Source organism: Cebidichthys violaceus, unplaced genomic scaffold, assembly GCF_023349555.1.
Source record: "Cebidichthys violaceus isolate CVI_PGR_0920_01 unplaced genomic scaffold, fCebVio1.0.p SCAF_4, whole genome shotgun sequence".
Taxonomy (NCBI): domain Eukaryota; kingdom Metazoa; phylum Chordata; class Actinopteri; order Perciformes; family Stichaeidae; genus Cebidichthys; species Cebidichthys violaceus.
In genome coordinates this window covers 16,646,392-16,658,573 of record NW_027176594.1, presented here as the reverse complement: position 1 = coordinate 16,658,573, position 12,182 = coordinate 16,646,392, and the positions used below count along the sequence as shown (strand labels likewise).

At 42.5% G+C, this 12,182-nt stretch overlaps 1 protein-coding gene across 3 annotated transcripts in view; it reads right to left on the bottom strand.

The window, feature by feature from the left end:
• Positions 1–12,182, bottom strand: part of evi5l (ecotropic viral integration site 5 like) — a 36,513-nt gene that overhangs the window by 22,767 nt on the left and 1,564 nt on the right. For all 3 annotated transcript variants that reach the window (XM_068727118.1, XM_068727121.1, XM_068727120.1), the window contains exon 2: positions 1,282–1,678. In XM_068727118.1, coding sequence (XP_068583219.1) covers positions 1,282–1,523 — 242 coding nt within the window. In that variant the 5' untranslated portion in view covers positions 1,524–1,678. The remainder of the gene's footprint in view (positions 1–1,281; positions 1,679–12,182) is intronic.

Here is a 12,182-nt window from a genome sequence, read left to right as displayed (position 1 = left end):
CACTACCTTCAAACCTCATTATTTTATGAGCTTCAGCATCTGCAGCTGAAGTCAAACTGTAAATACACTTGCAAGTTGACCTATTTGTCTCTTCTTTCATCTAGAATCTTGAGTTTGTGTTCTTGTTTGATCGGAAGATTTTACTCCAAACGTCCATATACAGTGTAACGATCCATCCATCTGGATCGATGTTTGGATTCAATGATCAACGATCCAATGTCATCGATGCAAATTGTAAACAGCGACACATAAAATCATCTATAAGATGCACCTCCTTCTAACACCAGGAAGTCTATTTTTGTTTTTATTAGAGTTGATTGTTTTTCATTTAAATGTCAAATCAAATTTAAATCTCTTTTTTTGTTTTTTGCTTTTTGTGAATTGATATAAATTGAATCCCATTTCATTATTATTATGGCAGTCTTCGTGATATCGGCAAATACAATATCGTACACTATTTAAAACCAGAACCCTTTAAAGGGGACATAAATATGTACTTGATGGCTACAAACTTGATCTTGTGCTAAAAGACTGAAGTCTGTCCACCAGTCTGGTGTGTGTAGAGGTCTGTATGGTGATACTGTAGCAGCCTGATGTTTTCAGCTGATTTCATGAAGGTAAACACACAGAGCGACCGTGCGTAACGACACTGCGCTCTGACACGGCACTTCTCAGAGGCTTCAAATTTATCAACATATCAGTCCTCCATAAAGTCATAACATTTCACCGCGTGATCAGTTAAAGTTCACTAATGTGTGCTAACTTGCCACTGAACAGTAACGAGCCACAACTTCCCTGTGCGCGTGTGTCATAGATGAGCTTCGGTACTTATACAAACAGCGCTACACCTCTCGGAAGTCAGCTGTTTGGCTGCAGCTTACGGAAAGCTGATCAGAAAAGTGACTCTCTCGCTGCGTCTCCAAGTTCTAACAGATGCCGGTAAAAAAATGCTATTTTGATGTGGCATGTTAATGATTGATTGAATCGGTGACATCAATCAATCCCTGGGCCCATGCCTGGAAGCAGCCTCTTAGCTGATGATCAGTTCAGAGATGTAACCAACGTCAAATAAATAAACAACATTGTTCTTGTAGTGTTGTTTCGAGCTTGTTAGTCATAAGTACGATCAGGAAATCATTTTTCATTTAGTTATTCATTCAGACATAACCAGCACGGGCTTGCTGAATGGACAATGGTCAATTGTTAGGAAGTCTAAACTTAACATACAACATACTCCTTTAGTATCAACTGGTTGAATCTGCTACAATACAATGATCTCACCTGTTCTGCTCCTCCAGTTTGGCCAGCAGCTCCAATTCATCAGGACTCAAGTTCTCCGAGTCTGCCGGGGAGGCTGCCGGCGCAGACAGCACTGCATCATGGGAAGATGAGTCTGGGCTGAGCACTGGGCTGCCCGTTGATGGGGGGTCTGGGTCCATGCCGGGAGGGGAAGAAGGGCACTCTAGCTGAGGGGGAGCCCCACTGGAGCCCTCTCTCTCTGGGCTGCTGCTGGGTATAGACATGGCGGGTGACGATGGAGTGGGATGGGTGAAGCGGTGTGGGTGAGGTAAGAGGGTCGTCCAGTCTCACTGTTGGTCTCCCTCCTCAGTGAGCCTGGCTATCGCCTGATTGGCCACCTGGCTGGCCGTGGAGCCAATATGATCAGAGGTCTTCAAACCTGTCATGGATGCAGAGAAGGCACAGATAATTAAAAAAGAAAAGAAAAAACGTGTCAAAACCTTGGGTTGCACTGCATGACATGTCCGGCCTTTGTAAATTGTATCTTTTAAAATAAATAATTAAATTTTTTTTTTTGGGGGGGGGGGGGGGTTTTCGGTCTAAACCCGAAGATTCTTATTTTCCAATTACATCAAACACATTTGAGAAGCAGATTTTTGCTCGAACAATGACTTAAACGCTATGATGATTATAGCAATAGTGTTTTGGGGATTGGCGCCCACAAAAAACATTAATTAGTCAAACAAATGAAGGACGCATCATAGTTATCCACATGTGCAAAAATCCAAATCCTTTGCATTTTTTGTTTGTGCACTCTAAAATGTGAGATGTCATGTTTGGCTTGATGGACTGAATCAAGTAAACTGGTCACATTAGGATGCCAACAATGCCCCATCCACACCCTGGCTTAAGTAACTGCTTTGAAGGAGTGGTCATGAGTCACTGTAATGACATCATCCTGACAGAGAACATCACGGTCCATCACTGCAGACAGACCGGCTATCCGGGAGCTAGTTTTCTTCACACTAAGATGGACGGAAACAATGTTGTTGTTGTTGTTGATGTGAATGAACTGTTGTAGAGAAACTCAGAACTTCTGCGTTGCATGTCAGCAGTGTTGCACTCATGATGACTGTACAGCTTTCAGAAGGTCTGAGCCGTGGTCACACCTCCTGAGGCATTAATGTGTGTAATGTAGAGATAATAAATCAGATGAATACCTGAGGGAGATCAGAGAGATAAGGCAGGTATCTCAGAGCTTAGAAAGAGCTGAAGCCACTCTCTTAGAAAAGAAAGGTGCTAACTAGAACCATATAGAACCTTTCCACCTCCTAAAGGTGCAAACAAGAATCCACACTAGGCGTTCTACCGAGAGCCCTTTCACATTCCCTTTTTCAAAAAAATGTTCTTTAAAGCAAATGGTTTAAAGTGGTTTAAATGGTTGGACCTCAGCCCTTCAGGAAGAACCTGTTTGTAACCCTTACTTGTAAGAGTGCCGTGACTACAAACGTTAGGGGAGCTTTTAATAGCTTCCCTTCTAATATAATCACCGAGAAACAAGATCTTTCATCCAGTGGAAAGTGTATGCAACCATATCGTTTGGGCTCAAGGTTTGGGCATCAAAACGGATTGCTTCCAGTGATAAAGTGCATACAAGAGAAAGGCATTCGTATCTTGAGTGCAACATTTCACTTGCTAATGTTAGACAGCACAGCTAGACCCTGTGCTTTGCTTTCCCCCATCGCGTTCATCTTAACAAATACATTCATGAGATAGACAGCTGAATATTAGAGGAGAGCGTTAACATCTCACACATCCAAGAGGTAAACAAACATCTCAGAGCTTTGCTGTTGTGCCGAACATGCCAGCAACACACACACACACACACACACACACACACACACACACTCAGCTTCTTTGTTTGTCTATGCTGCAGCTAGCAATCAGAGATGCAGCTGAGGAGGGGTTGCATTAAGTGAGTGGAGAAAATGAGCGAAAAGGCCATGCTGCTGCTCTGTAACAGGGAGCAAAATGTGGAGCTACAGTCCGCTCCCCAAACTCTCCTTCCTCTGCATTATGGATGGCAGCTCTTTTACTGGGGGAGCCCAGTAGAAATTACTTTTGACCACACACACACACACACACACACACACACACACACACACACACACACACACACACAGTGCAGCTGACCAGCTAATAATAACTTGTATAGGCACTTGTGCAGAGGAGAGAAACCCCAGCCAGTAAGATGCACTCAGAGGAGTGCAGATCTCCACCAGGTGTGTCTGCAACAACCACAGCTGTAGTGTGTGATTGAATGAACACAACCAACAATTGTCTAACCCCCTCGTCTAGACCGCAAGTGTATCAGGCGTGTTTTTCACTCCCACGTCTCATACAACAAAGCTATAAAGAATCGTTAACTTGAAGCATTTATTTAGGCATCAAGTCTATTTTTTTAGGTTGACGACCAATAAAAAGGTACTGAAGCAGGAAGTCAGTGGCAATATAAAACAGGCAATAACAGGTGCTTTCAGAAAGCGTGAGTCACCTTAACCCTGAGGGGTCATTGAGCATGCAGCTATAACTGGCCACCCGAAATGTTATGCAGTTTGCTGCGGGAGAATGCGAGATTAGCCGAGGACAGACGCAGAGGTGCACACTCACTCGTGGATGCACGCACATGAGCGATCGCATGATTCTCCTGACGGCAATAATGACAAAAATACACAACATACACAAACAGCAGTGTGGTCATAGCTGGCATATGCAGCAACAACAACAACAACAACAATACAGCTCATTGATCGACAAATGCCATATTGAATTAGAAAAATCAAGCATGAAGGTTGAGAGAAACATACAGATGCAGGCAAAGAGAGCAGACAGATAGCCTGCAGGAGAGGAGAGGAGAATAATAACAGTCTGAAAGACAAGGGCCACATTCATGCACAGACACCGGCCCAATCAAAAGAGCCATTAACAAGTCAATGAGACCAATCACATTTGTAAAAGGCCTCGGTCAAGAGGCAAATCTGAAATGACATCCTTTGTGGTGATAATGTGAACCCCACCCATCTCTATATTGCTTGTGAGAGCTTACCATTTTGTATCAATCAACGGTCAGACGGCTGATACTGTAATGAATGACGATGATGATTAATCTCGCTAATCATAGCGCTTGACTCGATCAATGCAGCCCAGATGCAAATGGTATTTTAAATTGATTGAAATCCACTGCACTTTGGGTGCAAAAAAAGAGAAAGCTGAGATCTGTTGGGACAGGAATCTGGACATGTTAAACAAAAGGACGTCGTTAGATTGAAGATCAGCCCGTTAGTCATGACAGTACAAAAGAAGAGAGGCTTTTGCACCACAGAGTGCTTTGCAGCTGTGTCATTGTGGTCAGACCTTACTGTAAAAAGGTGTGAGTCATGCAGGACTACAGCAGAGTGGTACTGAAGTGGGAGTTTTTTCCTCTCTCTCGCTCACACAGGCACACAGGCGCACACACACACACACACACACACACACACACACACACACACACACACACACACACACACACACACACACACACACACACACGCAGGTTAATGGAAGGACATTGTGAAGGTCTGACAAAGCAAAACAAGCCAGATTTTCTGAGCTTGGCTGTTGCCTCTAATGTCGTTGTGCACTGCAGAGGACTGTGACATAAAGAAGGGTCGTGGAGTCTTTCACTGCAATCCATTTAAATTGGTGTTTCTAAAGCATGTTTGTGTGTGTGTGTGTGCGTGTGTGTGTGTGTGTGTGTGTGTGCTACAATCCAGGTTACTGTTTAGCACGGGCACTGACACGTCTCCATGCTTGGTGTGGCTGGGTTTATATTGCTTAAGCTCCACCTCAGTATGTATGTGTATGTGTGTGTGTGTGTGTGTGTGTGTGTGTGTGTGTGTATGTGTGTGTGTTGCCATGCATGTGTGTATGACTCCTGCAATTTAGTGTTCATGTTTAGTCCTTGACTGATATCACCATGCACAATTATTGTATTGTGTACATTCTATGCCTGAACGCATCCTCTCCGAGCTCGCACTGTCTACAGGAACAGACAGAGCCATTGTTTCCTCTTGTGCCCCCCCCCCAACAAGAACCCGTGTCTGCCCCTCCATGTTTTGAACGTTGTATCCGTGCTTTGCATTCAAAACCCTCGCATGCAATCTGTCTGATTTACAAAACACTTGCAAATACACTTCTCACAATCTCCATCTGGACTTGGCGACGTTGAGTCGGCCTTGGGCAATTCAAATAAGAAGGGTAAAAAAAAAAAAAAGCCAGTGCCCCCCCCCCCCCTCCCATGATCTCTTCACAACACCCCCAACAGCAGCTCCATCCATAGTTTCCCTTTTGCAAAAATAAGCAAACGGTAATATTACATGCCATCATCACAGACATGCTGAGCCATCAATTATTTTACCAGCGGCCCAAAAAAAAATCTCCTGGAATAACCCGACCAGCATTTCAAGAAAGAAAAACAAAAAATCTGTTAGTTTCCTCGCTGATGTGTCACCCCCTCCCTCTTCTCCTCCCCCCCTCTGTCTATGTGTGTGCATGTGTGTGTGTGTGTGTGTGTGTGTGTGTGTGTGTGTGTGCGTGTGTATGTTTTGCCCTCGGGGCGTTCCAGGCCTGACATTAAGGGCGACCTCTTTGTTAATCCGTGGCTGCTAACCTCGCTGTTGTTCCAGCTCATGATCTCATGTTTTGGTTACTGACACGTGGACTGTTCATTTCCACGCTATTCATCTACTGGGCCCACTGTCCTTGTGACTGCTGTTGGGCTCGACGCTGCTCAAAGTGTCTCATTGTAAAGGGGGGGGGGGTTGTGGTTCTTTTTCCAAAGCTCTCTCCCTCAGCGTTTGTGAAAGGCGTAACTGGAAACAGAAGGACTTGATTAGCTCAAACCAATGCGTGGAATTAGGTCCTTGCTGCACTGATGCAGACATATTGACGAGTTAAACACCCTCCACATACAGTGCACAAGGGCAATGGCGTGTTAAGTAGAAACCGATCAATTTGTGTATGATCAAAGCAGGCTTTTAAATGACCGTACAGGATCTGCCTGACGGGGTGAAAAGCACAAAAATACTGTTGTTATCGGGAATAGCCTACAATTTTTAGGTACTTGTACTTTACTTGAGTATTTCTATTTTACGGTACTTTATACTTCTAACTAACTGCGTTTCAGAGAGTATTATTGTAATTTTTATGACATTTATTTCACAGCTTTTGTTATTGGTTACTTTTTTTAGATTAAGATTGTAAACACAAACATGTGACTTGTTTATAGAATAAGATGTTTGGTTATAAATCAAAAAGACACAACACTGTATGAGTACAGTACATTTAAAGTTAGCCCCACCTTGACCAAATACAACATTAAAGTGCCACTTACAAATTAATGAAAAATTATCCAAGAAATAGGAGTACTTTGTTACAAATAATGTTGTGTTTTTACTTTAAGGAGTATTTAGCATTCGACTCTTGTAACATTGTTGAGCTCACGATGAATAGTTTAAGAAAAAAAAAAGAAGTTAAAATCAGTGCAGCCACACCTCACATATCCTCGTTATTCTTCTTCTCCTGTACAGTCAGAGTGTTATGCTAGCAGCGATTAATGTAGCCTCGAGCTGCTAGCCTCAAACAGAGATGAGGAGCATCTACAGAGGTAAGATCACTTCTTTCCACCCCCCCCCACACACACACGCACGCACACACACACACACATTTATGTTTCTACAACTCAACCAATGCTGACTCAAGTGACATCACTTGAGGCAAGTTATCAGACTCTGTGCAGCTCCCTATAGAGGCACAAATACTTTATACAACATGTTCACAAGACCTTGAAGTTTTGACGATGTAAAAGTTCCACTTTAAGTCAAATTTAGAATGCATGACTTTTATGTGTATTTTTATACTGTGGTATTGGTACTTTCACCTCAAAGTCACATATTGTTAAAAGGATTTCAGTTTAGTTTAGGTATATTCAGACAGTGAGAGAAAAACAAAGAGTTTTTTGAACATTAAAGCGAGTAAACACCTTCTAGTAGAAACCCCAAATACACGTATGAAGCTGGAAATGAGCAGGATACGTCTCCTATAAAGAAAATGATCTGAGTACTTGGTCCACCACTGCTGCTGCCTAATCTGACTGTGCGCTGATAGCTTATGTGGTTTATGTTCATGTCTCTGTGTACTGGAAATGTCTACCCATTAACCCATCAGCTTTCCAGCAGCATCATTAGAGTAACGACGGCCTGTTCTCCAAACAGCCCCCGTGTACCCACTGATGTAATCGCTAACTCTCTAACGAGTGTGCTCAGCAACACATGTTTTCCTGGATTTGTCCATAAGTGTGACATTGAGCCTGAATGAGGAGGAGACACATTCAGAGCGATCGAAGCGACACTGATGACAAATGCTGCCCAGACTTGGTCCCCTAAATCTACTGACCACGTTCACTTTATATGACTAATGCTTTCCTGCCCCGAATTTGGTTAGTGTCCCTCTCCAGATCATTCGGCTTCCCTGAGTGCCACTGTGAGAGGAAATTGTCTAGAAATAGCCACCCCCCACAACCCATCAATTACCTTCAAGTACAGGCGATCATTTTGCTCTTTTCCACCACCGAATGGTCAGTGCATTATTCTATAACAAGAAAATGCAAGATAAAACAGACTGCAACATCCACTAATCACGCACTAATCTCTAAACTGGATTACATGAGGTGGCCATGGAGGATAAACAGCTACAGACTGGGTGCTATACTACAGGCACATAGCCGCTGCTTAATGTGATGCTGCATGCATTATATTATCTTTTAATTTCATACTTTCCCAGCAGCGCCGTCACGATCACTGATCAGTAGCTGAGCTGCTGTGTAATCACCCGTTCTGATTACAAACATCTGCCGTTTGCGTTAGAAATGGCTGCGAAATTCACAAACTACATCTCAAAAAATTAGATTAATTTGAATGGTTTGATTGTTTTCTTGTATTTCATAACAACCTCAAGCCTCCTGGGGAAATGAGAGAAACTAATCAAATTTCAGAATCTCAAAAAAAAAACTGTTCATTTCCAAATTGTTTACTCCAAAGCAAGAGGCTCGTTGCCGGCCCATTGGCTGACAGGACACATCACGTTACAGGTCGAGTGTGCAAACGGAGCATCATCTACAGCCCTGATTGACAACAGAGGTTTCAAAATGCCTCAGTCTCTCATTCAGTAACACGTCAGTGTCGTTAATCATACTCCCACAGATTCAGCCTGCGGTAAATCATTCCCTCGTGTTCATTTTAAACAACACCTTGACTGAGCTGATGAAATGCTCCGACCTTTTGTACAGAGAAGCAGCATGTTTGTACCCGACAACCTCGAGAATCACAGATATTTTGGTAACTATAGCAATGCGCATGTTAGTAATGCCAAATGCGTATTAAATATTTGTCTTCACTGTGTATTCATAGCCACCCAGCTTACCTAATGACAGTAGTGTAATTAGGGTTGAATGATTTTGAGAAAAATATCAAATTGCGATTATTATGACTGATATGGCAATTGCGATATGATTTGCAAATTTGTACATGATTATTCTTGTTTTCATTGAAAAACATTAAAATGTGTGATTGTAGCGGTGAGCTGTACCAAACAAAAAAGGTGCTAAATTCGATATTCAGAGCATGGGGATTGCCTCCACACAGCTCTCAACGTGGCGACGACTGAGCCGGCGGCTTGCAGCTAACGGTGCTAACAGCTTTAACAGTGCAGTCAACAGGGCTGAGAGTGTTCACCTGAGGGGGAACCGGAGGGTGGGTGCTCCCTCTTGTTATCTTTACAAAGCAAATATTTGTTTGCTGCTATATTATTACTCTGTATATCATATAGAGAACATTTGATTCTATAGAATATGATGTGTAGGCCAGGACATCTCTGCAGCATGGCACTATTTAAAATTCGGATTAATTGTGTAGTCCTAAGCTGAATGTAACTACATTTACTCAAGTATTATACTGAAGTACAGTTTTGAGGTACTTGTACTTGAATATATCGTTGTTTATGCCACTTTATACTTACCTACTATCATTACATTTCCGAGGATTTAACTTTTTACTCCGCTACACTACACTTTAGTGATGGCGTTAGTTACTTTTCAGATTACACATTTGATAATCGTATAAAATACAAAGTGTGAACCAAACCCTTTAGGCTTTGAATCCTTTAAAAATCAGTGTCTAGTTGGGAAAACTTCACGTTTCAGATGTCTGTGAATTGTTAGCACCAAAAAGACATTCTTTTCACTGACAAAGAAAATATTAGAGTAAGCTATAATGAGCTAATCATAATCAGTTTAATGTTTTTCAAAGAAAATGAGAATGATTTAAAAAAATGATCACTCCCTCTAATATCACAAATCCTGTCACAATTGTACTATCAGTCATAATAATCCCAATTAGATATATTTACAAATGGCCCTATGCACATGTCTGCCTCATTATTTGAACATAATTTGCATGAGATTATAAATCCAACATGCAGCAGTCTGAAAATAAGATTACGATTCAGTCATTGTAAAAATCTGCAGGACTGCACAGATCCAGTTACAAAACTGCAGCCTACATGAACAAAAGGGTAGAAAGCAGAGCTGTGGAGGAGCTGCAGGCGTAGTGAGCTTGAACCACAGCAGCCAGGTCATCAAGCTGCTCCGTGTTTCCATGTGTCAGCAAAGGAAATGAAGTGCAGTGCACACAGGCCGGGCCAGCACCAGAACAGTCAACCAGCAAGCCAACCAGGAAGACAAGCAGATCCAGGACAGATGATACTGAAGGCTTTAGAGCGACAGCATTTTGTTTTAAAAATCTACATTTAGTAAAACGTCACCACCTTTTGTGTGGATGGTGCTGTTATTTTATTGACCCTTTGTTAAGTCCCGCCCCCCGCTGCAACTCCGTCATGCCGTCAGAGCTACGTTACCATGGAGCCCACACTGTCACTAACTGCACTCAATGACTAAACATTATCTAATTTTTGGAAAAAGGAAAAGGCGACTTCAGAGAGAAGCAGACAGACGGGTCAACAATATCAGCTTGAAGAATATAGCCGGATGTGAAACTGATTCAGCAGCTCAAACAGGTTTAAAAGATGAAGATAGAAGCTGAAGCTACAGATCACAGAGTAAAAGTGAACCACAACATCACCTGGTGATCGAGACAGAAGACAATGGAATTAAGGAACAACACTGTTCCTCTTTATTCACTGTTATAATCATTCAAAAGCAAAAGCAGCATGTGTAAACATTCAGTAAGCTTTCAGTAGCTAGCGTAGCACAGAAGTGCTAACGCTAGTTAATGATGTGCTCACATACTCTGCTAACAGGTTTTTAAATAGAAATATAATGTTTTAGAAATGCATATCTCCTCCCCACCTCTACGAGTAACGAGTATCATTAGTACACAACGTTTAACCATGAAGAGCTAAAATCAACAAAACCAGCCTGAACATGAAGAAAATCTGGTTGGAGCTGGCCGATGCTACGCTATGATTGGCCAATCTGCGTTCCAGGGCGGGACTTAGCAAAGGGTCAATTAGCAAAGGCAACAAATTCGATGAATATAGGAAAAAAATGTCCCAACTGTCCAAATCAGGGGCACGGTATTTTAGAGCAGAGGCACGTAAAAATGGCAAAACTTCCAGCTTCTCAGATGTCAATATTTGCTTGTTTTGTCGTGTCCTGTGATAGTAAATTGAATATCTTTGGGTTTTGGACTGTTGGTCGCACAAAACAAGACATCATTGAACATCAACTTGGGTCTCTGGGACACTTTATGACCCAATACTGAAAATGATTGTTAGTTGTAGCCATATATTTTCTCCCCTAAACTTCAACTAAGTGACCTATATTGTTCCCAGACTTTACCACAGTCAAACAGCCACTAGAGAAAACATCACTAACCTCATAAACCAATAAGGTTCATATTTATATTTTGAGGGGAACGTACCGTATCTCTTATGTGAGGCACTGGAACAGAGGGAACATCTGAGGTCTTATCAGGGGCAAAACGAAGCCTGCTGAGTTACAACATGAGACTGAATCTTTCAACAAAAAAGATGCACACAAACAGACCTTGAGCCTATGTAATAACAGTGATAATGACTGCCAACACAACTGCTGCTACAAATGCTAGTTTATCAAAAAGTCATAATGCTCCTCTTTGATTATTCATCTAAAAAGGTTTTTCTCGCTGGGTTAAGCCACTAGAGGAGTGAATGTTAGATCTCATTGTAAGCTCGTTAAAAAGGCATAGCCTCACCCTTATTTGCACAACTTATCAAAAGGCAAATCTTGTTTTGAGCGTGAGGGAAATCGGTGAGTCCATCCTTGCAACGACACGCACACGTTGCTCCTGAACATCCCTGTTCAACAACCAAACATGGTGGCAGATGATAGTAAACCTGGACGGCAGCAAGCGGACAAGCTGTACGGCACAGGGAGACGGCTGCGAGATGATATCCCTCCTTCTGTTGGTGCTGGAGGCTACACACACACACACACACACAACTTCAAATCCACACACACACACACACACACACACACACACACACACACACAAGTGTACAAACGACTCAGAAACTGTTACGCTATCCAGAGCCTATTAGCTTACCGCTCCTCTCACACTAATGTGGCAGCAGCAGCAGTGAGTGCACAGGAAAAGGTTAGCTAGGATAAGCTGTGGTGTGATCGCCTGTCGTAGACATAGAATGCAATCTTTGCGTGTGTGTGTGTGTGTGTGTGTGTGTGTGTGTGTGTGTGTGTGTGTGTGTGTGTGTGTGTGTGTGTGTGCGTGATCGTGGGATCAGTTAAAGAAGTTTCGCGGCTGCAACACATGAAAACAAGGTCACCAGGA